This window comes from Oncorhynchus clarkii, chromosome 10 (genome assembly GCF_045791955.1).
Source record: "Oncorhynchus clarkii lewisi isolate Uvic-CL-2024 chromosome 10, UVic_Ocla_1.0, whole genome shotgun sequence".
Taxonomy (NCBI): Eukaryota; Metazoa; Chordata; class Actinopteri; order Salmoniformes; family Salmonidae; genus Oncorhynchus; species Oncorhynchus clarkii.
The window spans coordinates 63046419-63074325 of NC_092156.1; the positions used below are offsets into that span (position 1 = coordinate 63046419).

Below are 27907 nucleotides of genomic sequence, written 5' to 3' on the forward strand. Positions count from 1 at the left end.
CACGTCGAACGTGCTGAACATGAATCTGGAGTGACGGTGAAAAAATCAGGATATCGTCAAGGTAAACGAAAACAAAGATGTTCAGCATGTCTCTCAGGACATCATTGACTAATGCCTGAAAGACAGCTGGAGCGTTAGCGAGGCCGAAAGGAAGAACCCGGTATTCAAAGTGCCCTAACGGAGTGTTAAACGCCGTCTTCCACTCGTCCCCCTCCCTGATGCGCACGAGATGGTAAGCGTTACGAAGGTCCAACTTAGTGAAAAACCTGGCTCCCTGCAGGATCTCGAAGGCTGAAGACATAAGAGGAAGCGGATAACGATTCTTCACTGTTATGTCATTCAGCCCTCGATAATCTATGCAGGGGCGCAGAGACCCGTCCTTCTTCTTGACAAAAAAAAACCCCGCTCCGGCGGGAGAGGAGGAGGGGACTATGGTACCGGCGTCAAGAGCTACAGACAAATAATCTTCGAGAGCCTTACGTTCGGGAGCCGACAGAGAGTATAGTCTACCCCGGGGGGGGGGTGGTTCCCGGAAGGAGATCAATACTACAATCATACGACCGGTGTGGAGGAAGAGAGGTGGCCCTGGACCGACTGAACACCGTGCGCAGATCGTGATATTCCTCCGGCACCCCTGTCAAATCACCAGGCTCCTCCTGTGAAGAAGAGACAGAGGAAACAGGAGGGATAGCAGACATTAAACATTTCACATGACAAGAGACGTTCCAGGAGAGGATAGAATTACTAGACCAATTAATGGAAGGATTATGACAAACTAGCCAGGGATGGCCCAAAACAACAGGTGTAAAAGGTGAACGAAAAATTAAAAAAGAAATGGTTTCACTATGATTACCAGAAACAGTGAGGGTTAAAGGTAGCGTCTCACGCTGAATCCTGGGGAGAGGACTACCATCCAGGGCGAACAAGGCCGTGGGCTCCTTTAACTGTCTGAGAGGAATGTCATGTTCCCGAGCCCAGGTCTCGTCCATAAAACAGCCCTCCGCCCCAGAGTCTATTAAGGCACTGCAGGAAGCTGACGAACCGGTCCAGCGTAGATGGACCGACAAGGTAGTGCAGGATCTTGAAGGAGAGACAGGAGTAGTAGCGCTCACCAGTAGCCCTCCGCTTACTGACGAGCTCTGGCCTTTTACTGGACATGAAGTGACAAAATGACCAGCAGAACCGCAATAGAGACAGAGGCGGTTGGTGATTCTCCGTTCCCTCTCCTTAGTCGAGATGCGGATACCTCCCAGCTGCATGGGCTCAGCACCCGAGCCGGCAGAGGAAGATGGTAGTGATGCGGAGAGGGAGGCGACGGAGAGCGCGAGCTCCTTTCCACGAGCTCGGTGACGAAGATCAACCCGTCGCTCAATGCGAATAGCGAGTTCAATCAAGGAATCCACGCTGGAAGGAACCTCCCGGGAGAGAATCTCATCCTTTACCTCTGCGCGGAAACCCTCCAGAAGACGAGCGAGCAAGGCCGGCTCGTTCCAGCCACTGGAGACAGCAAGAGTGCGAAACTCAATAGAGTAGTCTGTTATGGATCGATTGCCTTGACATAGGGAAGAAGCCTCCTCCCCAAAAACAGATCGATCAAAAACCCGTATCATCTCCTCCTTAAAGTCCTGATACTGGTTAGTACACTCAGCCCTTGCCTCCCAGATTGCCGTGCCCCACTCACGAGCCCGTCCAATAAGGAGAGATATGACGTAGGCGACACGAGCAGTGCTCCTGGAGTAAGTGTTGGGCTGGAGAGAAAACACAATATCACACTGGGTGAGGAACGAGCGGCATTCAGTGGGCTCCCCAGAGTAACACGGCGGGTTATTGATTCTGGGCTCCGGAGATTCGCAAGCCCTGGAAGTGGCCGGTGGATCGAGGCGGAGATGGTGAACCTGTTCTGTGAGGTTGGAGACTTGGGTGGCCAGGGTCTCAACGGCATGTCGAGCAGCAGACACTTCCTGCTCGTGTCTGCCTAGCATCGCTCCCTGGATCCCGACGGCTGAGTGGAGAGGATCCGAAGTCGCTGGGTCCATTCTTGGTCGGATTCTTCTGTTATGGTGAGTGAATGAGGACCCAAAAGCGAACTAACTTAAACAGAGCTTCTTTAATAACCAAACATAGGTAGGCTCAGATAGACCGGCAGATTCCGACAGGACAGGACAAGGTTACAGCAAACATGACGATAGTCTGGCTCAGGCATGAAACACAACAAACACGAATCCGACAAGGACAGGAACAGAAACAGAGAGAGATATAGGGACCTAATCAGAGGGAAAAAGGGAACAGGTGGGAAACGGGGTGAATGGGTAGTCAGAGGAGACAAGGAACAGCTGGGGGAAAGCGGGGGAGAAGGTAACCTAACAACGACCAGCAGAGGGAGACAGGGTGAAGGGAAAGGACAGAGACAAGACACAACATGACAGTACATGACATAAATATTCCCCCATCCACAGGGTGCGAGTGGTCACTGAATAGTTTGATGAACATAAAAAAGATATAAACCCTATGCCATGGCCGTCTCAGTCACCAGATCTCAACACAATTGAACACTTATGGTAGATTCTGGAGCGGCACCTGAGACAGCGTTTCCCAGCACCATCAACAAAACACCTAATGATGTAATTTCTCGTGGGAGAATGGTGTCGCATCCCTCTAATAGAGTTCCAGACACTTGTAGAATCTAAGCCAATGCCTGTGGTGGCCCAACACCCTAGTAAGACACTCTATGTTGGTGTTTCCTTTAATTTGGCAATTACCTGTACATTCTAATGAACCAACAGACACTTCTTTAAGGGTCAAACAAAACCCTTTCAAGAATTTCATTTTAAACCACCAAGACAGAGAAATACAGTATCTTCCATTCATTTCAATATTTCCAGGAAAATACAGATAAACACTTGTTCATCAGTTTTCTCTGAGTTCTCCATAGACTTCATTGTGTGGTGGTGGTGAAGCTTTAGCTGCTAAGCACATTTCTGGAGAGTTAGGTCAGTGGGCTCTCCGCTCTACTTGTGGTTTAACACGAGAATTCCGCAGCATTCTTGTCGTTGGTAGTCATGTGCTACATCCCAAATAGAACCCTATTCCCTACATGGTGAGATAATGATTGGGCCCCTGGTCAAAAGTAGTGCACTATATAGGGAATAGGGTGCCATTTGACACTCAGACATGGCTTTCTTCAGATGCTACCTCTGGTTCAGTCCTCTACCGCTATTAGCTAAGCTGCTAAAATTGCTCTAATTGTAAGTAGAGCTTTGATGTTGCTGAGAGCAGTTCCACCCATCTTCCCCCCCCCCCTCCCCCAGCGACCCCTTCAAAGCCAAAGTCATCTCAAAGTTACCTGTTTTATCCCCTAAACTCACTTTAACTGTAAACAATCCATTGAACAATTCTACTACAGCAGAATTAGCTTGAACGTACTCAAACGTACTAGAATACAACAGTAAGTTGCATAATGATGACGTCTATTTTAGCAGTAATCTGTCACACTATACATTGACATAGGATATCGCTCGAGCACTTTTACAGATACGGACACCTATGGTACGGCGCTAAGACATGATGTCAGGGGTTAAGGTATGATGTAATTGGACTGAAGTTAATACCTTTGTTACCCTTCTAGAAGTCTCGTTCCCATCCGATGCCTGTGTGTAAGTCTGGCCAAGTGAGACTACCTTTTCGGACCAGTCAGTCAAACACCATTTTGAGAAGGGCACCATCATGAGTTTGACATGGTCAACACGAGGCAGAGGGAAACATCTTTGGTGAAAATAGAGCCTGCATCAAAGAGAGAGAGAGAGAGAGGAGAGAGGAGGAGAGAGAAAACGTTAGTTGTCAATACACTCCCTATTCAACTCAAACAAACACCTAAACAAACTACTGATATACATATTTACGTAATCAACAACAGCATGACTGATGCATTCCGTAGGAAAAAGCCATTTTAATCTTAATTGGTTTAGCAACAGTGGAATTCAATGCATCTGGCCAATATCTCTTGGAGATCCATTCCTCCTGAAAGTGGCAGAAGGGGGAGGGAGAGAGAGGGGCGGAGAGAGAGAGAGAGAGAGAGTGAGAGAGAGTGTGCCTACTACAGCAGGAAGATGTGTGACCTGTTGCCACAAGAAAATGGCAACCAGTGAAGAACAAAAATCATTGTAAATACAAAGTTCACAGAAGTAACAAGTAAAGATAGACATACCAATTAGTTAGTGTTTTTACTGATATACATTTTTGTTTATGAATTATTAAGTGATTAAAACTTGTAATTATTGAATTGGCTACAATGAGGAATCATAGTAGTCACAAACCATAGCTAGGTCACTTGCTACTGTCTTCCCTTCCACTGGCATACTGTTATGTTCAGATCCAGTTCATTCGACCTCTCCTGGAACTTACCAACACTTACCCTCGCTTTCCAGTTACTGTAACCAGCATCTGCACCCACTGAGCACCGACCGACATGGACATCTATGGACGTTGAAAAGTAGGTGAAATTTGGTCAGTCCACCCTGGCCTTAATTTCATTTCGACATAATTGTCTTGGTCCGGACCCGCCTTGATTTCAACGTCCACAGACGTAGATTGGTATAGACCAAATCTGAACCAATCATGTACTTCTATGTTTCATAAGTTTGGAAAGCACAATACAGTACAGTACAGGGAAGCACAGTGGAGTACAGTAGAGTGCAATACAGTAAAGTAAAGAAAAGTAGAGTGTAGTTCAGTGCAGTAGGCCTACAGTAAAGTAGAGTGTAGTTCAGTGCAGTAGGCCTACAGTAAAGTAGAGTTCATTACAGTAGGCCTACAGTAAAGTAGAGTGTAGTTCAGTGCAGTAGGCCTACAGTAAAGTAGAGTGTAGTTCAGTGCAGTAGGCCTACAGTAAAGTAGAGTGTAGTTCAGTGCAGTAGGCCTACAGTAAAGTAGTTCAGTGCAGTAGGCCTACAGTAAAGTAGAGTACAGTACAATAGAGTACAGCATAATGTATTGTACTATACTCTACTTCAGTGGTTCCCAACCAGGGGTACTAGGACCCCTAAGGGGACTTGACCTATCCACAGGGGGTACTTGAGAAGACTCATGAGACCATAGGCCTACTGGTAAAATGCACATGAGGGGGTAAATAAGGGGTACTCCAGGCAGAGCAAAATAGTTGGTGGTACAGTAACCGAAAAGGTTGGGAACCACTGCTCTACTCTACTGTCCTGTACTGAATTCTACTATATTGTTTTAATTTTTTTACTTCACCTTTATTTAACTAGGCAAGTCAGTTAAGAACAAATCATTTTTTACCATGACGGCACACAGATTTGGTTGGTCCGGACCAGATCAAATCTGAACCAATCATAGACGTCTATGTTTCACAAGTTTGGACATCACAGCACAGCACAGTAGCTTTAAACATCAACTATCTGAGCAGCTAACCGATCGCTACAGCTGTACATAGTCCATCTGTAAATAGACCACCCAATCTATCTACCTCATCCCCATGCTGTTTTTATTTGATTTACTTTTCTGCTCTTTTGCACACCAGTATCTCTACTTGCACATCATCATCTGCTCATTTATCACTCCAGTGTTAATCTGCTAAATTGTAACTATTCGCTCCTATGGCCTATTTATTGCCTACCTCCTCATGCCTTTTGCACACACTGTATATATACTTTCTTTTTTCTACTTTATTGTGTTATTGGCTTGTTTATTGTTTACTCCATGTGTAACTCTGTGTTATTGTCTGTGTCACATTGCTTTGCTTTATCTTGGCCATTTCGAAGTTGCAAATTAAGAAATTGTTCTCAACTAGCCTACCTGGTTAAATAAAGGTTCAATAAAATAAAACAAATGTGGTCTTGTTTGGGGGCAGAACTCATTAGAACAATAGCATGTTTGTAGAATAATACCCATATATGCAAAGGAAGATATTGCATATTTCTCCCTTTGTGTACCTATTCAGGATACATCACTACTCTAAATTCCCAATCTGGTCTTCATACTGTACCATCAAGCCACCTAATCATCCCCAGTTTACAATTTGCTGATTCATCCCCCTTCCTCTCCCCTGTAACTATTCCCCAGGTCGTTGCTGTAAATGAGAACGTGTTTTCAGTCAACTTACCTGGTAAAATAAGGGTAAAATAAAATGCAGAGAATTCTATAATTAGGAATTTCTGTGTAGTACAGATCTGGGACCCATGATGTAATTATGTTACCGTAATTCAGTTACCAAGTGAAATCCACTTCACTTACTTTACCCGGTATTTTACCAGGTAAGATGAATCAGTTCAATAACCAAAATATATTTTTTCAAACTCAAGGTGTCATGTCATAGCTGACACCCCATTCTTTCTGCAGACATCATTGAATCTTAATTCAGGGCAGATATTTAACATAGTTTTTGGAAAACTTAGCCACATAGAACAAGGAGCTAGCTGTGTGACTGTGTGTGTGGTCACAGAGAGTCAGAGGTGTGTGGTTGTGTGTGTGTGAGGTGTGTGGCTGTGTGTGTGGTCAGGTGTGTGGCTGTGTGTGTCCTCACAGAGAGTCAGAGGTGTGTGGCTGTGTGTGTCTTCACTGAAAGTCAGAGGTGTGTGGCTGTGTGTGTCCTCACAGAGAGTCAGAGGTGTGTGGCTGTGTGTGTCGTCACAGTTAGTCAGAGGTGTTACTGTAACTGTTCTTCCCTGATGCAGATGTACAATTCGGTAACAGAATTATGGTATAATCTCCTTTATTTTAATCTGTGGTTTTAGTAAAACACATGACTGCCACGTAGTGGCGGGGAGGAGGATATATTCTGTCACTCACTTTACTGTTTTTGGTCCTATGCAGCTTCAGCTTCAGTTTACAGTGGCAGAGAGCACACACATTCCGCAGGTTTTACATATTGTTCACAGAAGTCCACATTGGAAGGCTAACTGTAGTTTGACGCGCTCTACAGATGTTCGTTCAACAAGACAACTACGTGGATTTACACATTCCCTAATATAGGCTGGTGGTTGGACCACGTGACATTTTCAAGCGCGGGAGATTTTCATGCCTTGTGTCTTGTCCTAGGTCCTATCTGTGACGCGGTATGCCAGTATCAGCTAGGCGACACATCACCTGCAGCTTGCCAGCACAGAAGCAAAGATGAGCCATGAAATGAAGAACGAGACATCTCAACTGAATGGGTAACTTTTTTTGTTTTGTTTTTACTTTTCATTTTGAAGTTAGCAGCGAATTGTCAGTTGTTTGGTTGCGTGCGTTTCACGGTAGGACTAGCTAGCTAGGCTAAGTAGTAGTATCTAGCTAGCCAACTCTTTCAGTTCTTTGATAACACACAACGCTACAACGTCATTATATAAACATAGCTCGCGTTTGTTGTTAGCAGCATTTTCAGAAAGTCATTAGACATGTAAGATAGATAGCTAGCTAAGTTACTGTACAGTGTATTGAAATAAGGTCACATTAAAGCTAGGCACTTAATGTATGCCTGCCAAAAAACTACTAACTGCATTGGGAACGTGTGTGTGTGTGTGTGTGTGTGTGTGTGTGTGTGTGTGTGTGTGTGTGTGTGTGTGTGTACTGGGGAGGGTTGGCAACTTCAACAGTCATCACATTCCGTGTGTGTGTCTCGACGCAAAGTCAGAAAAGGACTTCACACCTTAGAAACCACCGTAGCCATTCTCAGGATAAAATATCATCCTATCCTCTTCAGACATGATTATCACTTAGCCCCCCTCCCCTCCTGTGTCTGTTTTGTATTTAGCTCAGGTAATATTCTATCTACTCCCCTTAGTTCCCTATGCCATCTTGGTGAAAGACATGGGGGTGGGATGTGTAAGATGTAGAATATGGATACTGCATAAGCTGTGACACACACACAGTTTCTCTTCAGCTGAAACGAGTGCAATATGAATCCGTGGCCCTCAAAAAGGGAGGACGTGTCTCCCCCCACCCTTGAGTGTGTGCCCATGGAATGGCAGCAGTGTTGGCACAGGGAATAAGCTAACGCGCAGGAGGGCAATGAGGACACAAACACACATCCCACACACACTACTCCTAGTCCCAACCACACTGTCACTCTGACTCTGTGTCAAATGTCAAACACAAGGAGCACTCTAGCTCCACCCGTAACATGCCCTCAATCGTCTCGCACACACCTGGAGGGATTCCTGACACCCAGCAGAGTGCCAGGAGCCCAGAATGGTGAAGAGGACCTGGGCCAACCCCTGTGGCCCCTGGCCCTCTTCACCACCACTTTAAGCTGGCTGAGGGCCCACTTTGGCTGTTTTGATCCCCCAAAATGAGCCGGTGCCTCCCAGGGCCTAGCTCGATAACAGTCTCTTTCCACCGTGATTTCACGCTGTTATGAAGGCTTGAGTTCCGGATGTGGTTGACTGAAATCTGGATGACATTTTGAGACTGGTTGCATCATGTTTAGCCTTCATCATAAATATTTTTTAGTGTACGGCACACAGCTGTTCTCTTTTTACTAGTTCAGCCTTCAAATGTATTCGGCTCTCTGCTCTGCTTACACTTGTATCACCTTCATTGATGTGAAGAATGCTTTGGCTGAAGGCCTATACCTTTTCCATGTCAACCCTCAGCCTGAACTCTTTAGGCTGCCTTCAGAGTAACTGTTGCTTGCCATCGAGTTGACAGTTTGGTCATGTTCTTCTGACCAAGCTCTGAGTTTGCATTCTCATCATTGCTGTGAAGAATGCTGGTGCTGAAGTCTAGGCATATAGGCCTGTCTATTCCATATCAACTCTGAACTGGTTGCAACCATAAATGTCCTATTAAATTCCTAATTCTATGGTAGCAACAATAGGGTACATGTATTGAGTTAGGTCGCGTACCTCTGACATTTCCATCCCCACGCAACATGCATGTTGGCAAACTTGGCATTCTGAAGGGCCTTCCTGCCTTCCCTAATACCACTCACTATGTCGAGCGTCCCTTTCTGACCGGCTTTGTGCACTTTCACTAAACTAGGTAGCCTAATGCCTTAATTTTCTACATTCTGTTCCCAGATAGAGCCTACGATATAGGGCCGAGTATAGCCAGGAAAAGTCCTATTTTGATGTGCTGCTTGGAAGTGTGATGATAGCCTAATCCTCCAGCTCATTAAGCCAATAAGGAATAGGCATTTGCGGGAATAATAAACCCCAGAAGGGAGAACGCCCAGGAAGAATTACCCCATGTCATGTTATCTCTTCTCCCAGCAGCTGTACGGTTGAAAATCCTGTTTTGGAAGGCCAACCACCGTTCTGCAGAGTGTAGGACCTCTATGACAATCTGGTGCCTGGGAAAGCCTGTAGAGCCCAGGGGAGCGAACACACTCATCTGCGTCTCATTAAAGGACTAATGTCCTGGGTGACACTGAGACCACAGCAGCAGCTGGCATTGGAGCAGTATAGGAGAACCATATAATTACAATGAATTGAACTTGAGCGGCATGCAATTGGGGAATGGGATGTCTCACTGTCCTAGTCATTGTAATTCTATGTCAGCATTTGAACATATGACAGCAGGAAGATTCCAGGCTTCTGAATGACCGTGTGAACACCACCAGGTGTCAGGTCTCCGGTGGGGAGATATTAAGGTTTGCGGCCGGTTCAGTGATGCTTTAATGAATAATGAGAAGGAAGGCCCTTCTGCACAAATTGATAACAGAAGACGTTTAAGCTACCAAAGCTTCCCCGGAGACCAATGCTTAATTAGATGTATCAAGGAAGAGTCAGACACTCCCTAAAAAGCTGGATCAAATTGAAGGTCTGTATTGGAAGGTGGAGGCCTACTCAACCGAATGTTTTATTCCTCTCATCTTGTGTTATTAAACAGTTTGAACAAATCAAATCTCTACATCAACTGTAAATTATTTTACAACAGCCTCTCTAACTAGATTATTTAGGCCTAATTAAATGCAATATGCCACATTTGATCAAGCCACAATGAAAAACAAACGAGCAGTTTCTTTGTCTTTTGCACAACGACGGCCCCTCTGCCCTATGATGTGCGCCACTTAATGCGTCCGAACGCCTGGAAATGTCACTTCACTTTAAAGTTTGTCCCCGTTTGGCAGTCTTGCTCCGCATGCTGTCAACCATTAGCCAATTTTGAAACGTAGGGACGAGAGATCTCACAGTCCGAGCTGTGAAGGAGTTCAAAGTGTCGGACTCCAAACGCATCTCTCTTTCTCCCTCTCTCTTTGATCCCTTCATTTCTTTCTAGTCCAGTCGTGTCTGCGGGGGTATAGGCGAAAGACATCACCAATCTTGTCTTTGTAGACAGGCAGATGTCGTGCATTGCCGGACAACAATGGGTCTCGGTTGCCAACCTAGGGCAATAGGGCCACTCTTTAATTTCTTTGTCATGTGACAGCCAGGTGGGTAGGGTTTAATTGAAAGGTCAAAACGCACGGCCGAGAGATCACACTCCAAACTGTGGAGGAGTTCAAAGTATCCCTTCCTCTTCTGCCGTCACTGTGTCTTTGGATCCACTTTAGAGAGTGCTTTGTAGACAGGCAGACGTGGCATCTAGGCCTAGATCTATGGCACGATCCGCCCTAGGTTGGTGTGACAGCCAGATGGGTAGGATTTAATTGCTGGGTACTGCTGCTTCAGTTTCCAAGGTGCTCCAGCCTGACCCAGTGGGACTTTCTGCGACTGTACCCATAATAGCTCCCGGTTCCTGTGTCTGGATCTGTAATGGTGGGTGAGTGGCCTGGAGCACAGCAGTAAAGAGAGGATATAATGGTTTTCAAAACACAAAGAATGTACGCTGAGATAGTGAGGTCTCTAGACAGGGGTGTTGTAATTATAGGGAGTGGGCGTCTGTTCTCAGTGGGGTTAAGACCCAGGTTTGAAGCCCTTTGAATCGTCGCACTGGTGGCCTTGTGAGGATGTGTGTGTGAAGTGTCCGACTGAACTTGTGTTTGCGTTCACGCCAGCACGTGTTTTCCTTTGTAAAGCAAGAGGACGGAGACCGAGACTACATCATGCTGACCTCAAGTGAAACACGCGACCAATGCCACTGACTGCTCCTTTTTGACAAACAAGCCTTTTGAAGGTTCTATTTTTGTTTTTACGCCATCCCTCACTACCTTGTCACTTTCCTTCTATTCTGTCTTATCCCTCTGACTCCCCCGTTCTCCTTCCCTCCTCAACCTTTAACGCTACCCTCCTTTTCTCTTTCCCCCTTCTCCTCTTCTCTTTCTCACTATTCTTTTGCCCATTTTTCTGACCTCCATTTTCTTTTGTCTTCATGTTTGTCTCTCTCCTTCTATCCTCCCGTTCTGACCTTTCTCCATTTTCTTTTCTCTCTGTCCTTTCTCCCTCTCCTCTTTTCCCCTCCATCAGGACCCCGGCCTCTGATCCTGCTCAGACGAAAAAGCGTGAGGACTACCTGGAGTGGCCTGAATATTTCATGGCTGTAGCTTTCCTTTCAGCTCAGAGAAGCAAGGATCCCAGCTCACAGGTAAACGTGTATATATATAACACACACACAACTCAAAGAAGCATTCAAGATCCTAGGTAACATCACCACCCCCTAACCCCCTCTTCATTGATCCTGGCCCTCCAACCACCTTTCTCTCCATTTCTCTCTCTACCACGGCTGTGTAAGGCGTCCACAGCCCCACCTGTTGTTAAATATTAATCCAGATGTCAGGCCCTTCGCCCTCAATAAGGCCTCCCTGCTTTTCTGATCAGGCCCTGGCACGGACGCCTCTCTTTGACACTGCCGGTCAAGGCGGCGGCGGGTATTTGATTGAGTTCCCAGAGTTCTCGGCTGTGGGGCGAGCACCTGGTTTGGGGGGTGTTTCAAGCAGTTGGAGGCCTTAGCCCTTGTCTGCCTTAGTCAGGGATTGGTTTTCTGGTGTAGGCCTGTAAGCGCCAAGTTGGATGTCTGTTTTGATTTGTTTCGACACCTATACCCCCTGTCTGCACTGCGCTGTCTAGTTTGATGATCAACCTAGAGCTTGTTTTGAAATGGATTTCTGACCCACAGAAGTGGATGGATGGAGTGAGGGATATCAGTGAAATGGAGGGGGGGGGAATGGCTACAGGTTTTCAATCCTAAAAATATTTGGTCAAAAAGAGATGTCTTGAGGGAAGTCTGGACTATGCAGGGTTTATTAGGGAATTTAAATCAATAAAAGATTTGATCCAGATGTATGGAAGTGTGTATGTGCACTTTAGTGTGTGAGTAAATATAAAAGTCTCTCTCGCCCTAGCTCCGCCCCCTGTCACTCAAGGAGCGCTTTTGTTGTTGCTCGACCACGACACTTTCGTTCAGTAATAGAAATCTGCAAACAGCTAGTCTCTTCTTAGCAAGTTGTCACTAAATCATGTTAACCGCTAATGCTAATTGCTAGTTATAGCTAGCTAATAAATGTACTGAGTCAGAGCAAAACTAGCTAGCTATACAAGCCTGATACCAGTGACAGTTTAGGCCTAAATCAGCATGTTTGTGCAACATGCTTCTAAACCAAAGAGTATTAGACAAAGCATGAGTGTAAGCTACATGAAGTAGCGAAGAGAATTTTTAATGTAGTAACTTTGGTTCCTACCCTATCACAATGACTCCTCCCTGGCATTTTCATTCGTTGTCATGTCAAACACTCTATGCCCACTATTATATTCTAACTATTGAATTAAAATAATAATAATATTTCTATGATTCCAACAGTTCACCCAAGTGTTTAAATCGCATGTCAAATTGCAACATTTGGTTAAACGCAATTGCAACATTTGCCAATAGTGTGCAGCGCTATGTGGAGTGTGGATATGATCTCAAATTAGTGCAGGAAAGGCAGACATTTATGAAGTTTAATTGAACAGTATAAAACAATCAGAATGGAGAGACCCATTGAAATCACTTGTGTTTCCACCCTAGGGTCACGCACTACTCATAAATAAATACAAATATTTATATTATTCAAAACCATAAAATAATGTCAACATATGAACCACAGCTAATGAAATCACTGAAACCCTTAAAGAGTTGCAGTCTGTTCTGGAATGGGTGGCCAGTAATAAACTGGCCCTGAACTTCTCTAAAACTAACAGCATTGTATTTGGTACAAATCATTCCCTAAGTTCTAGATCTGAATCTGGTAATGAATGGTGTGGCTGTTGAAGAAGTTGACTAAATTACTTGGTGTTACCTTAGATAGTTTGAATCTATATGTTTTGACCGTGATTGTAATGGTTGTAAAGATGGGGAGAGGTTTGTACGTGATAGAGATGTCCTGCAGGCTCCAGTTTTATCTAATCTTAATTATTGTCCAGTCGAGTGCTGTAAGGGAGTGGCACGCCTTGCTCTTCGTTGTAATCAGAAGGCTTATATAAATACTATGCATGCCAGTCTTTCTTGGCTACGAATTGAATCACTTCTTTTTATAAAAAAACATTGTTGAAAATCCCAAATTGTTTGCATAGTCAATTTACGCACAGCTCTGACACACATACACACTTACCCCACCAGACATGCCACCAGGGGTCTTTTCACAGTCTCCAAATTCAAGAAAGCGTACAGTATTATATAGAGCCATTATTGAGTGGAACTCCGGTCCATCTCATATTGCTCAAATTAAGAGCAAACCTGGTTTCAAAAAACAGAAAGCAACACCTCACTCATCTCTCCCCTATTTGACGTAGATAGTTGTATGTATTGATATTTAGGCCACGTGTGCCTATACATTTTTTACATGTTCTATCCTTGAGCTGTTCTTGTCGACTAATGTTCTGTATTATGTCATGTTTTGTGTGGACCCCAGGAAGAGTAGCTGCTGCTTTTGCAACAATGGGAATCCTAATAAAATACCAAATACTAAAATATACCGTCAAACATTAGAAAAATACCATGATATGCTGGCCATATCGTCCAGCCCTCGATGAGAGCTGACTCTGCTCCTCTGTGATAAGCTCAACCCCAGGGGAAGGAAGGGGGACAGAGGGGGGAGAGGCCAGTTGGGCACAGCAGGGGGTCTACGGATCCAGTAATCCTCCATCCCTCCCTCCTTCTGACTCCACACCTGCTGCTGGGAGTTAGTGCCTTTAGAAACTATTCACACCTGTTGACTTGTTCCACATTTTATTGTGTTACAGCCTGAATTCAAACTGGATTAAATAGATTTTTTTCACTCACCCATTCAATTTCTTTTCATCCCAAAAAACTCCATAGTCCTTGCCAATGACAAGCATACCAATAACATGATGCCACCACCACCATGCTTGAAAATATGAAGTGGTACTCAGAGATGTTGAATTTGCCCTAAATTTGTATTCCGGACCCAAAGTATATCTCTTTGCCACAATGTTGTGGATCCATCTTCAGTTTTCTCCTATCACAGCCATTTAACTCTAACTGTTTTAAAGTCCCCTTGGCTTTGTTCTGTGTGTGTGTGTGTGAGTGCACATGAGATGCGTGTCTGGTCTTTGTGGTTGAATCTGTGTTTGAAATTCTCTGCTCGATTGAGGGAATTTACAGATAATTGCATGTGTGGGGTACAGAGATGAGGCAGTCATTCAGAAATCACGTTAAACACAATTATTGCACACCGTGATTGCACACAGTGAGTCCATGCAACATTTGTGATTTGTTAAGCAACATTTTACTCCTGAACTTATTTAACTTTGCCATAACAAAGGGGTTGAATACTTATTGACTCAAGACATTTCAGCTTTTCATTTTTTAATGATTTGGAATTCTACTTTGACAATATGGATTATTGTGTGTGTGGGCCAGTGACCGAGAATCTAAATATAATCTATTTTAAATTCTGGCTGTAACACAAATATGGAAAAAGTCAGGAGGTGGGAATACTTTCTTTTGGCACTAGTTACCAACCAGCCCAGAAAGAACGGGGGGGGGGGGGGATGATGGAGATCAAGAGACAGCGGGAATGAGAGCGAGAAAGGGAGGAAATTTCAACAAGTCTTCTCTAATGACCTCTCCTTTCTAAACTAGTTCAGGATGTTGTCTTGTCTCCACCTCGGGGGAGAGAGAGAGAGAGGTGGAGGCGATGGGGATTAGAAGAATGACAGAAGTTTTTAAACCAGCTAAGCCTTCCCTGATCAAAACAGTGTGAGGATGAAACAGAGGGTTTGGAGCTTTAGTCGTCTATCCTTTATTTTCTCCTCTTTTTTTCCCTCTCGGAAGAAAGGGATATCTGGCGCCGTTTCATGTCTCAGCGACGGGTCCTCGCGAGGCCTCTGTTTACAGACCGCCACGGGGGGCCGAAGGACGAAGCTTCCGCCTTCCGCTTTTGCCACAATTCCCCCATTGATATCTGACCACCTTAGTTGACGCAGTCCACCAACAAGAAAGGATGGTAGCTTGTCCCTCAGTGGGCTCTCTCTCAAGAAGCCACTGTTTCTTAGTTCCCCCCCCCCCCCTTTTAGTTCCCTCTGTCAATGTGGTCGTGTGTACGCTACAGCCTCTGTTTTAAGGCTCAGCTCAGCTCTCTAGTCTCTACCCTCTTCCCTCGTCAGATGTATCCTTCAAATAAGCCCCCTACATTAATTCAGCAATGCTCTCTAGACAGGCGCATGTGTGCACACAGCACAAATCCAAGGGGACGCGAGTCGAGACTGAACTTAATTTGATCTGTGATCTGAACAGCTACACTACGTATCATCTTCAAGCTTCGTCTGACTTTGTCTTAGTCAGTCCTATGACACCGAGAAGGACCCTCTATCATTTCGCTCTCTCTCGCTCGTCTTTTTGTCTCTCCCTCTCGGTCTCTCTGGCTGTCTTCGTCTTTCACACATTTCTCTGACACACTTTTATCATTCTAACATATGAGTGATGGAGCTGGGTGGAGGGGGGGGTGGGGGGTTTATGTATTGATGGATGGGGTGAGGCTAGGGGGGGGGGGGGGTCTTTTTAAAGTGATAAGGGGCCTGGCGGAGCGTTTCTAGCCCTGATCAAAGCACAGCGTCCTGGGGAGAGCCATGGCGGGGGGTGGGCTCTCTAGGTCGTTTGATGTGTTGGAGCTATGCCAGTTCACCTGGAGAAAACTAACAGTACAGTGAAGGGCATACGGTACGGTTCCACCGCCGCACCCTCATTGGTTAGATGACCGATCATTATTAGCCAAGAAGTGGTTAGAAAACTTCAATGTTTTTGTGAGTTAGATTAGAATCCCTCCTGATTGGTTGTTCCACTGTGTTCGTTATGGTGGAGTAGAGGTTTTGTGCTTTCATGTGATTCCTGATAAGTTGATGTCCGTCCGTCCCCCCCCCCCCCCCCCCCACTCTCATCTCTCTCGCTCCATCTCTAATTGGCCTAGCTCTCAGCTGGAGAGCCCTCTCTTCTCTTTCCCAACTCTCTAAACCACTGAACATTGACCTCCACCCTTCATGCCAAGTTGCTCTGCCTCTACTTACATACACAGTGAGCTCCAAAATTACCCGCAATGCAAAAACAATATAATTATAGAAACTCAAAATACCAACATGTGAGAAATACTGTACTTTATTAATGTTTCAATGGAACCCACCAAAATAATTTATTGATTTAGTTAAAAATCAATGTCCTCCAAATCAAGGTTTCACAATTAATGGCACCCTTAAAGATGATTGTAAATTGCATCTACCAAAATTGAACCAGAAATTTAATTGAATTCATTTAAGTCTCAAGGAACTATATTGAGCCATTACATCACTTGTTTCACTAGGGTATAATGAGGTAACACGCATGCAATATCCCTTTGTCATCCAACACCATGAAGAAAAGAAAATAACTGTCAGTTCAAGAGAGACAGATGGTCGTAGACCTTCATAAATCTGGTAATGGCTACAAGAAGATCCACAAACTACTGAGCACTGTCAGGGCAGTTATAAAAATGTAAAAAATCAGAAGATATGGAACAGTTGAAAACCTCACGGGTAGAGGACGCAAATGCATTTTGCCCCCCCAGGATAGGGAGGAGGATGGCGAGAGAAGCAACAAAACCCCCAGAATCACTGTGAAAGAATTGCGGGCCTTGGTGGCGTCTTGGGGGTCACCAGGTTTCAAAAACGCCACATCCACATCCACAGGCTCTTTGGAAGGGTTGCCAGAAGAAAGCCCTTTCTGACCCCAAGACACAGACACAAACGCTTGGAGTTTGCCAAATGTCATTTAAGTTATGACCGGAAGAAGGTGCTCTGGTCAGATGAGACCAAAATAAAATGTTTTGATCAGATACAGCATCGGCATGTTTTGCGTCAACAGAGATGCATACAAGGAGAGGCACCTCATACTCACGGTGAAATATGGTGGTGGGTCAGTGATGTTTTAGGGCTGTTTTAATTCCAGAGGTCCAGGGGCACTGGTTAAGATTTGATGGCATAATGAATTCCACCAAGTATCAGGCAATTCTGGCTGACAATCTGGTTGCCTCTGCCAGAAGGCTGGGACTTGGCCGTAGGTGGACTTTCCAACAAGGCAATGACCCAAAACGTACCTCAAGATCCACACAGAAATGGTTCTGTGACAACAAAATCAATGTTCCACCATGGCCATTTTGTATTAAATAATTGTATGATTTTGGTTGGTTCCATTGAAACATTAAAGTACAGTATTTCTCACGTTGGTATTTTGAGTATCTCTAATTATATATATATTTTTTTTAAAGTATTGTTTGTGCATTGCCAGCCAGGGGTGCCAGTAATTTTGGAGCCCACTGTATACTTGCATAAATGTTAAACTCTTAGGCCTACATGCTAGGGTATAAAAATATCTTCTTACCCAAATACATAATGTTTTGCCATTTGTTTTTGAGGGTGACCAATGATACGCCAAGTCACATCTTCTAGTCTAGATGCAACACAGTTGAGAAATAATATGCGCACACTGTCTGAACTTTAAATGATCTCTCTCTCTGCTAGGTTGGAGCATGTATTGTTAACCAGGAGAATAAGATAGTGGGCATCGGCTACAACGGCATGCCCAACGGCTGTGATGATGACCTGCTGCCCTGGTCCCGCTCTGCTGACGACAGACTGGATACCAAATATCCTTATGGTAGGATCTCCCTAGGGACATCACTATAGTACCACAGTCCACTATCAAGTATCCTTATGGTAGGATCTACCTAGGAACATCACTATAGTACCACAGTCCACTACCAAGTATCCTTATGATAGGAACAACTTCCTAATATTGGGTTGCACCCCCACCCAATTAGTTGAGGCATAGACTCTACAAGGTGTTGAAAGCATTCCACACGGATGTTGGCCCATATTGACTCTAATGCTTCCCACAAACAGGTGCGTCTGGCACCTACTACCGTACCCTGTTCAAAGGCACTTCAATCTTTTGTCTTCCCCATTTAACTCTATGAATGGCACACACATACAATCCATGTCTCAAGTCTTAACAATCCTTCTATAATGTGTCCCCCATTCTTCCTCTACACAGATTTTTGAAGTGGACTTAGCAAGTGACATCAATACGGGATCATAGCTTTCACCTGCTCAGTCTGTCATGGAAAGAGCAGGTGTTCTTAATGTTTTGTATACTCAGTGTATGCTGGTTCCATAACTTGATGTAAGTTGGAACTAGGTTAAAACAGCATGAGCTTTCTTTGAAATACTTGGAGCATTTGATTGAGCCTTTCTGGAGTGCCATATGAGCGATGTTAGCATTTTGGGGTCTATTCCATTGGTTCCAATGATCCAAACAAGGTCAATCAATCTTAACTAAAGCATTTGAAGGGTTGAACCCAGGCCTGGGCAACATGCCGGACATTTCAGCAGCTCGTGAACTGTGAACCCCAACTGACATGCTGCTAGGCCATAATCGCACTAGCCACTTGAACAGTACTAGCCAGTCCAACATGTGAAGTGTGTGCGGGGATTGACTCCTGCTTTCTCACCCCCCCGATGCCCGGTCTCTCTCGCACTCACAGACGCTAGGCTCCATCTGTCTGGGCCTGCTTTTTCCTCTCAAGACCACATGGTGCTCTTTTTCACACTCATCCTCATTTCTCTCTCTCGCCTCACCTCATAGCTGCCTCTCGTTACAGTGCACAACCTCTTTCAAACCAGACAAGCCCTTAACAATAAGCAGTAGTCAATCCCCTGTTGTTGCTAAGGCAGTTGTTTAACGTCGAAACAAGCATCACCCGCGCAGACAACACAGCTGAGGCCAACAAAGAAGAGAGGGACTACTCAGCAGCACAGATGGGGTTTTAATGTAACACCGAAGATGGAGGCCATGTGCTCTTAACCCCAACGAACGGGAAAGGAAAGAAGAGATGTTTTTGTGCAGTTGTCATGGAAACCAGGTAGTTTGAGGGTGAAATGAGAGCAGGTGGCACACTGGAAAATAAATGCATTTCTGGGAAAACGATAGAATAGCTGGATGGAAGGTGGAATGCTCTCCTGTCTCCAACTGCTTGCTTGTACTATCGGTTTCTACTTCTGAGAGAGAGCGTGTCCTTGTGAGAGAAAGAGCTTTTACAGTGAAATGATTCAGTAGCTATACCTCTGTTCTACAAGGACATCTTGATTCTTGTCTCAGTCCTTGGAAGTCTGAACTAGAAGTGACACAGTTTCACCTGAAGAGGGCGCTGGACACCAACTTCCAGTTAGTCTCCTTGTCCTCTCAAAACTCAGTGAATGTACACACACAACCTAGAGGGAACTTGCTAGTAGTGTTTTCTCTTCCAACTTCTGATATTGATGATATTAGACCCGACTCTGCCAGCCATGACTGGCGTATTTTCAAAGTTTGACTTGTAAGCCTTGAGAGCTCATGATAGGTAATAGGACCAATGGGGGCAGTTAGTTTGAAGTGAAACAAGTACATCCCTAGTACATAAGTACTTACTAATCAAATGCAATTATAACCTATTAGAGATACCTAGGGTGACTAGACGTCCCCGTTTTCCACAGCCAGTCCCCGGTTTTGGTGGCCTGTCCACGAAAAATGTCCTTGTTGGACCTTTTTATAACGTTTGATTGGTGATGCACTGTAACCATCTCATGAATAACCATGGCTAGAAAGTATCTCCAACAGCATAGGCTACCAGACTTGGGTGGTTTTTGAATTACTAGATGGGCTAAAATTAAGAGAACTGGAGGGATAATCCTGTGTCTTATAATTAATACAAGTATTGGAAAGAACTACAGCAAAAATTTATAGTTAAATATAGTTCCAGGGCATGCCACTTTTTTTTCAAAATTATTTTTGCGCAGCTATACCCAACACCCTCCCGTAAAAATAAATAATTACATTCCCAGATTTTCATTTCCTAAATCCGGTCTCTTTACCTAGGGCTTTTCAGAGTCCTACTTTTTACTGCAATCGCATACAGTAGGACACTGACACATTGAATTGTTTATATACAGTGTAGGCCACTCTGGGGGGGAAAAGCTAGACTATTCTGAATGGGTTTAGGTATGGAGTTTAGAAGAGAGAAGGGGGGTGGGGGAAGAGTGATCGAGAGGGCTGAGGGCACAGCTGGCAGACTGTGGGCAGCAGATGCCAGCGTGGGAGACTATCAGCGGTTGCCATGGTGAGGGTGTGAAGAGGCAAAGCACTAAGCATTTTGTCAATTTTTTTGGGGGGGGGGTTGATCTTTTAAACTCTTCCTGACCCCCCCCCCCCCCTTACAAATAGTGTCTCTCAGAAATGACTTTCTACCTTTTATAATATCACAATATGTTGCATTGTCCCACTTTGTTTAACTAGAGGGAATGTATGATCATACTGTAATATACAGAGAAAGACAGTATATTTAAAGACTAATACTGCGTCCACCCTTTCTACCTTTTCTAACAGCTCATTCAGAAAACCCTTTTCTTCCTCAGTAACTATTGCCTCTGTTCTGTAGATGAGTCGTTCTTTAAGTACTGTTAATAAAGAGACTGTGAGAATGAGAGGAGAGGAAGTTAAACCGCTCCCTTGGCAGTGACATACACACTCCCTCCCTCAGCAAAACTATCCAGGAATAATAGAAACTCGGTCCTCAGCCCGTAGCCCTGTCCTGCTCCCGACCCGGTTCATTCCTAATGCCTTATTCCAACCCATTCATTCCCTACTAACACACAGGAATAGCCATGTAATTGCTTGAGCCGATGTAGCAAAGTTAACAGCCCTCTATTTGTCTGCTGTGTCGGTTGGCTCTACAGCCTCTTTCCCACTGGGCACACTCTTCTTTTGCTTTTGATCTCCCTCTTTCTTTCTCTCTCCCTCAATCTCTTTTCTCTGCCTTCCCTCCCTATGCCCTCTCCATCTCCCCCCTCCCTATCTCTAGTCTCCTCAGGGTTGTGATATCTCTGGCTAGGGGCCAGGCACTCTCTCTGGTGTTCCCTGGCAGCCGAGACAGAATCTGTTCCAAATGACTCCCTAGTCCCTATTTTAGTGCATTACTTTTGACCAGGACCTATAGGGAATAGCGTGCAGTTTGAGACGTAGACAGAATCTAGAGGAGCTTTAGAAGTCACATGACTCGACAAGCCTGTGGGAATCAGGAAAGACATGCGTCTCAATCAGAGTGACTGGCTGTATAGGCCATAGGCTGTAGTGCCGCAATATTCTATTTGTGCTGCAGTGGTTATATTAGCACATTTGTTTTTTTGTGTGAGTGTGTTGACTCTGGGAGAGAGTCTGAATACCCATAGTTGTGTCCTAAATATTTGTCTGTTTTGAGTATGCAGGAAAAAAAAGTTTAATACTATGGGACATTTTGAAAATCGAGTATACTTTAAATGTCCAGATACTCGTATTGGCTTTGACAACCGCTGATCAATTAGATAAGGGGATGCGCTACCTGAAACCGAATAGCGTGAAACAGCGCAAAGACGCAAAAGACGCAAAGACACACAAATTAAATGTTTTATAGTATGTGCATTTTTTAAACATTTTGATGGTTTAAATGTCAGGATGTTATACTCATCTCAGCTCTTTATCTAGTAAAATTAGATGCACACTTTTCCACAATGCATTGGAAGAGGTGAGATGCGAGTGATGGGCCCCGTTCTCTTTCAGTAGCCAAACAACAAAACTAAGCAACTTAATTGGGAAGATGCCGAATAGCGAAGCTTCTGTGGCGGTTTTCAAATGTAAGCTATACTAGGCTGTTTGATTTAATATGTTACAGCACTTTGGTTACACTAATAAATATGTTCAAGTGGAAAATATTTACCTACGGTATAGGTTGAATGTGATGCTCTGCTTATAACCAGCCTGAGTAGACCTATAACTCCATACCTATTCCATTCAGAGTTTAGAGAAATTAATCAAATTGGAAGTGAGCTATTATCAGGCTGGTTAATGTGATGCATGTTTGTTGAATTGTTTCAAATCCACCCGCACTCGGCCCCACCCCACCTACTACAACCAGTCTGCTACTGCGTTGCGGTCGTGGCATTTTTATTTATTTTTAATTTTTTGCAGACTGCATACTTTTTACTAAACTGTTTGCGCTAAATAGTTTTTGACGATGAGTACATGTATTGTATGCAGTTTAAGTATGTAGTACGCTAGTATAGGTATTCGGACATGGTGCGTTTTAATTTTTTTTTTTTTAAGGTGCATGCAAATACAAGACTCCATGTCAGTTGACAGGTGGCCAATCTTTACCTCTGACCTCTCAATAGCTTCTTTAATTGGCTACAGTGGTCAGAGGGCACCTAACTGACCATCTGCCAGAACACACAAACACACACACACTTTGCATGTGTACAGTTTCTCTTACCTAATAGCCCAAGGCCTACTACTACTACAGATAATACAATTGTAGCCTTATAGAAACTTCTGCAGGGCTTTATAGGTTGACAATGTACAGTCCTAACCCTTCAGTGCACTCCAGTCTATCCTTTCAATTCCAGACCCCTCCCTCTGTCTTCCTACAGAAACCCTATACACTATTCTATTGGGTCACAGGCAGCCTAACATCCACATGCAATTGGCTACAGGTGTTCCAGAATATTCCATTCCAACATTCCCAGACAGACTGTACGTAAGACGCGTCACTGTTTCATCACAGCCGTTTCTAATCGCCACGGGAACCAGATAATTAATCTCCTGAGTTCAGGAGAGAGGGTTCCACGAAAAATATGGAAAGTCAAACTAACTGCCCAGTTAATTTTTGAAGGAGTTATTGAAAGCAGTTTGAGTTCTTTGTCTCATCGGTAATTGAAAGCAGTTTGAGTTAAGACCTGAAGCTTTGTGTGTGTGTGTGTGTGTGTGGAGAGATACCTGACGCTTTAAGGATGTCTCCAGTTAATATGCAGAGGTTAGGGGGGGTTGCTTAGTTGAGGACAGAGGGAGAGCGAACCGCCGAAAGTAAATGAGTTGGCGAATATCCAGACAGCCCTTTTTTACATTCAAAGGATGTAGGCCTATTTCTTCCTCCAGTCCACTTCAGAATAATTTTAGAAGGGTTTAGAGAAACACCCTAGTCTTTCCTGTCTAGTTTCTCCCTACCTATCTCAATCTCTTTTATAAAGATATGTTTACGTTTTTGCAGATGGAATATATTGGGCAACATGCTTAGTTGTGCCCAAGTCTTCTCGTGCTGTTAGCAAAGCTTGGTGAAGAATCACTTATTTCCCCTAATCTATTTCTCACCCACTCTTTCTGGCCAATGGGTGTCTCTCTCCCCTCTTCCTCGCTCTTTCATGCACTCGCTCTCTGCTCTGTATCCTCTTCTCGTTAGAAGGAAGAATCTCATTATATTTTATCTTCAAACACAGGATATATTCTTCACCCCATCCAGGGGTATCCTAAAAGCCCTCTTAGGGTTGCCACTATCCAGGTCCTTGTGGAAATTTTCTGCCCAGGTCATAGCATAACGTTTTTAAAAAAAAACATTTATATAGCCATTTCTTTGTGAAACTGGGTAAAGGGGGTGGGGGACCTTGTAGAAGATGTCTAATCATCTTCAAAGGGAGATAATTGGCTGTAATAAAGGCTGTAATATGCAATTACAAGGAACAGCAGTCTTGTTAGCCAAGACCACACACACTAACACACTTTCTTAACATCCCTCTTGTCCAGAAGGTCTCATGGTTACTGGGTATAATTGCCCTCTACCTGGGAAGGCCATTCTGGTAAACCTCAGCTGATTTTATTTTTTTTACGAGCACAAATGGGTCATTTAATTACCTGTTTTCAAGTAACTGACTCTGCAGCTAATTGGGACCAGAGAAGGCTTTTGTGAGGTCCACATTATTAGTCAGTTTCAGGAGCAGTTTTAAAGGGGGGTTGGCTGTTGGGTCACAGTGCGGATCAGTGTTCATTAACGCTATTCACCAGTGGTGGTAATGGTAACTACCACTGCTCTAATAGTAACTGAGACCAGTGGTGGTAATGGTAACTACCACTGCTCTAATAGTAACTGAGACCAGTGGTGGTAATGGTAACTACCACTGCTCTAATAGTAACTGAGACCAGTGGTGGTAATGGTAACTACCACTGCTCTAATAGTAACTGAGACCAGTGGTGGTAATGGTAACTACCACTGCTCTAATAGTAACTGAGACCAGTGGTGGTAATGGTAACTACCACTGCTCTAATAGTAACTGAGACCAGTGGTGGTAATGGTAACTACCACTGCTCTAATAGTAACTGAGACCAGTGACTAACATTAAACAGTGCTCAGGATAATATCTTATGTTCCCCAACAAATACATGTTGCCATGACAACCGATTGCACAAATTCTCCAAGTGAACCATCCCATGGCTCTTTCTCTCGAATGGGCCTGATCGTATGAGTTCTGCCTGCTTGCTGTGAGAACAGAGGACCAACGTGCATGTCGTGCCGTGCTCTGTTGTGCCAAAGCAAATCGACAAGGTTGGCTGGCTGGCATGGGGCTAGTGAGGGGATATGGTAATCACACTACAGTTGTGGGGTGGTGGTGGTGCTCCATAATCGGCCACCGTCGCTGATGGGGCAATCAATTTCCCATAATTAACGTTAGGAATGAGTCATTTTATGTCTGCCATGGTGGAGGAGAGAGTGGAGGCATCTGTTCAACTCAGCACATTACTTTCCAAAGTGGAATTTCTGAACTAGGATCAGTTTAGCCTTTTTAGATCAATGAATGAATGAGATTATATGGACAGGGGGGGGAACTGATCCTAGACCAGTTGATTAGTTGTATGTAGCTGTTGGAACTAGGAAACCTCTATCTGCATATTAATACGTCTGTTTTTGATTCACTGCCACCCCTGGTGGGTTTACTCTCTATCCCCCTCTCTTCCTCCCCCTCTCTCCTCCAGTGTGCCATGCGGAGCTGAATGCGATCATGAATAAGAACTCAGCGGATGTGAAGGGCTGTTCCATGTACGTGGCTCTGTTCCCCTGCAATGAGTGTGCCAAGCTCATCATCCAAGCAGGTGAGACCCCACACGCAGATGAACGCACACACATGTGCAGATGACCACATGCGCAGATGAACACACTTCTCCTATCTTTCTATACCTCTTCTCTCGGACACACACACTCCTCCCTCTCTCGTCCTTGACTCAGCTATTCACAGCGAGACACCTCTCCTCCTTCCACCAAACACATCCTTTATCTTTTCTCTCTATACATCCCAGTTGACAACCACAATGCATAGCTGTTTAGCTTCCCTGACATTGTATTTAGCCGAAGTACCATACAGTATTCACTCTGTACAGTATCAGTTATGCAGGTGTTAGACTAACGCTGACGGGATAGCTTTGATGGATGGGCAGACACACAACAGCCTGCTAGTATCTGCTAGTCTTTTTTGATTTAGCTTCCTCCTGTACCGGTGTTTGTTTACCAAATGGCAGTCCTATTTTTATTTTTTTGAATACTAATTCAACTGCGGTGATTGTCCCGAGAGCAATCTCAACAGATTGTCAGCAGAGTGTGTTGGGTGCGTTTGATCATCGACGCCCCTTGTGCATGTGCCGTGGTACAGTCTGTGTGTCAAGGTGATTCCGACAGTATGCTCGGCGAGGGAGCGACGTCACACGGGGGATTGGGGACGACCCCTAACGGAGCACAAGGTTTCAAGGGGGGGGGGGGGGGGTACAACCCGTACCCCTACCCCTCGTTTGCTCCCTCCCACCTACGATAGAAAGCGAGATGATTATACTCCACAGCCTCCGCCTTTTTCAAACAACAACACAAACAGCAAGCGGAGCTTCTTTTTCCTCTTTCTCCTTCGCACCCTCTCTACCGCTTTCTGCCCTTGCTCGAAAAACTTTCCCTCCCCCGTTATCTTCCCACAAACCCCTGCTGTTGCTCCTTAGGCGAGAGGCCCTCCTGGAGCTGCATACGGAAGGAAGTGAGACACACAGGCACACACACACACACACACACACAACTCCTACACACACACACAGAGCTATATATACTGACATGTATGCAGGCATGCATACTCATAGCTCCGACACTCTCCTACTCACACTATTTCACTCTGATTACCTTGCCAGGCCTTCTCCTCTCCCCGGCACAGTGGGGTGTAAGCTCCTTCTCCAGGCTCCTACTTCATTAAGGAGGGAGTTTATACACCACTTCCCGTTCACCTGCACCTTCAAGAGGAGAACTTAACGGCAACAAGTGCCGTGCTTCACAAAGGTGGCGTGTGATGACTGTTCGCCCCGCCACTAGAAAAAGCTTTTTCCCTCTCTGGATCTCTTACTAATTCTCTTTCTTTCCCTTTTTCTCCCCAACTCTCTCTCTCCTATCTATCTGTCTCACTGTTATAACAGCATGAGGAGAATCAGAGGATTTAGCAATAGATGTGTTTAGATGTGTTTGCTATTTACCGTGAAACGTGTCAGTGAATCCGATAGGCCTACGGAAGGCAGTTGGGCTCAATTCCACAGCGCTCCTTAGCGCTGCACCTGTTCGTCTGGTTTTAATCTCTCACTCTAGAAATGGGCTTATTTCCATTCAGCCTTGATTAGAACTTCTCCATGTGTGGTGTCAAAGAGAGTGCGTTTCAACCTCTGAAACCTAGGGAATATGTTAAACTACAGCGTGGGCTGCTCTCTGTGTGTTTGTGCGCCATTCTGCCTGGCCGTTGGGTCGTTTGTGTGTTTTAATAAATGCGCCTCACGTACCGACGAATAGCTCAGCTCTCTAAGAACGGTAAGGGATCCTCCGAGTCCTTTTTTAAGTAACGTTTGCAAGGCCTTGAACGTTAGCCTCTCGGCCCCTCAACGTGTGTTGGTGTGCGCCTTGAACGAAACCCTCTTGGCCTCAATACACAGGCTCTTCAGATGAGAGATGGAGGGGAAAAAGAGGTGTACTCTTTTGGCTTTAGGGGGCACTGTGGTCTTATCATTCTCACCGCTCCCCCTCCTTTTCTCTCAGTCTCCAGCAGGACACCCATTCAATCAACGTTTGAACAAATCTCTGTTGGCTTATTTTTGGACTGGAGTTCAAATGGTTACTGAGAAGCAGCACAATTCGTGTGGAGCCACCCAGAACTCTCTCTCCAATCTCTTTCTACCTTTTTATCTTTGGCTTTTTTCTATCCTGTTTTTCTCCCATTTTCACTGGCTCTTTTATTCACCCAATTATTTACTTTTACTCACCCCTCTCTCCTCCACCCCTCCGTTACCAGACAGTTAATGGTACGTAACTATTTTCAGTATAAATCCTCCCAAATCAGCCTCATCTATTATATTCTCAGCCAGTCTCAGTTCTAATGTGAGGAAGCTGCTGCTGTAGCCTGGCCTGACTCCCGCGCCGGTAGTGCTGTAGCCTGGCCTGACTCCCGCGCCGGTAGTGCTGTAGCCTGGCCTGACTCCCGCGCCGGTAGTGTTATGTCTTTAGTCCTGAGCGCTGTCTTGGTGAAGTGCGCCAAACTATCTCTTCTCAATCCTCAGTTCAGTTATGCGTTGGTGCATTTAGCCTTAACGCCTCAGTATGGACTTTGAATTGAGGAATCATTATCCATCTTAAGGTCGTTGTACAGAAAATGAAGAATATTTATGT

The 27907-nt window shown here is 44.8% G+C and overlaps 1 protein-coding gene across 1 annotated transcript in view; it reads left to right on the forward strand.

Annotated features, from left to right (window-relative positions):
* Nucleotides 1–6939: 6939 nt before the first annotated feature.
* LOC139419709 (deoxycytidylate deaminase-like) overlaps nucleotides 6940–27907 on the forward strand; it is a 35401-nt gene continuing 14433 nt past the window's right edge. The window contains exons 1-4 of the mRNA XM_071169694.1: nucleotides 6940–7169; nucleotides 11343–11460; nucleotides 17862–17997; nucleotides 25207–25323. Of these exons, the coding sequence (XP_071025795.1) occupies nucleotides 7129–7169; nucleotides 11343–11460; nucleotides 17862–17997; nucleotides 25207–25323 (412 nt within the window). The 5' untranslated portion in view covers nucleotides 6940–7128. The remainder of the gene's footprint in view (nucleotides 7170–11342; nucleotides 11461–17861; nucleotides 17998–25206; nucleotides 25324–27907) is intronic.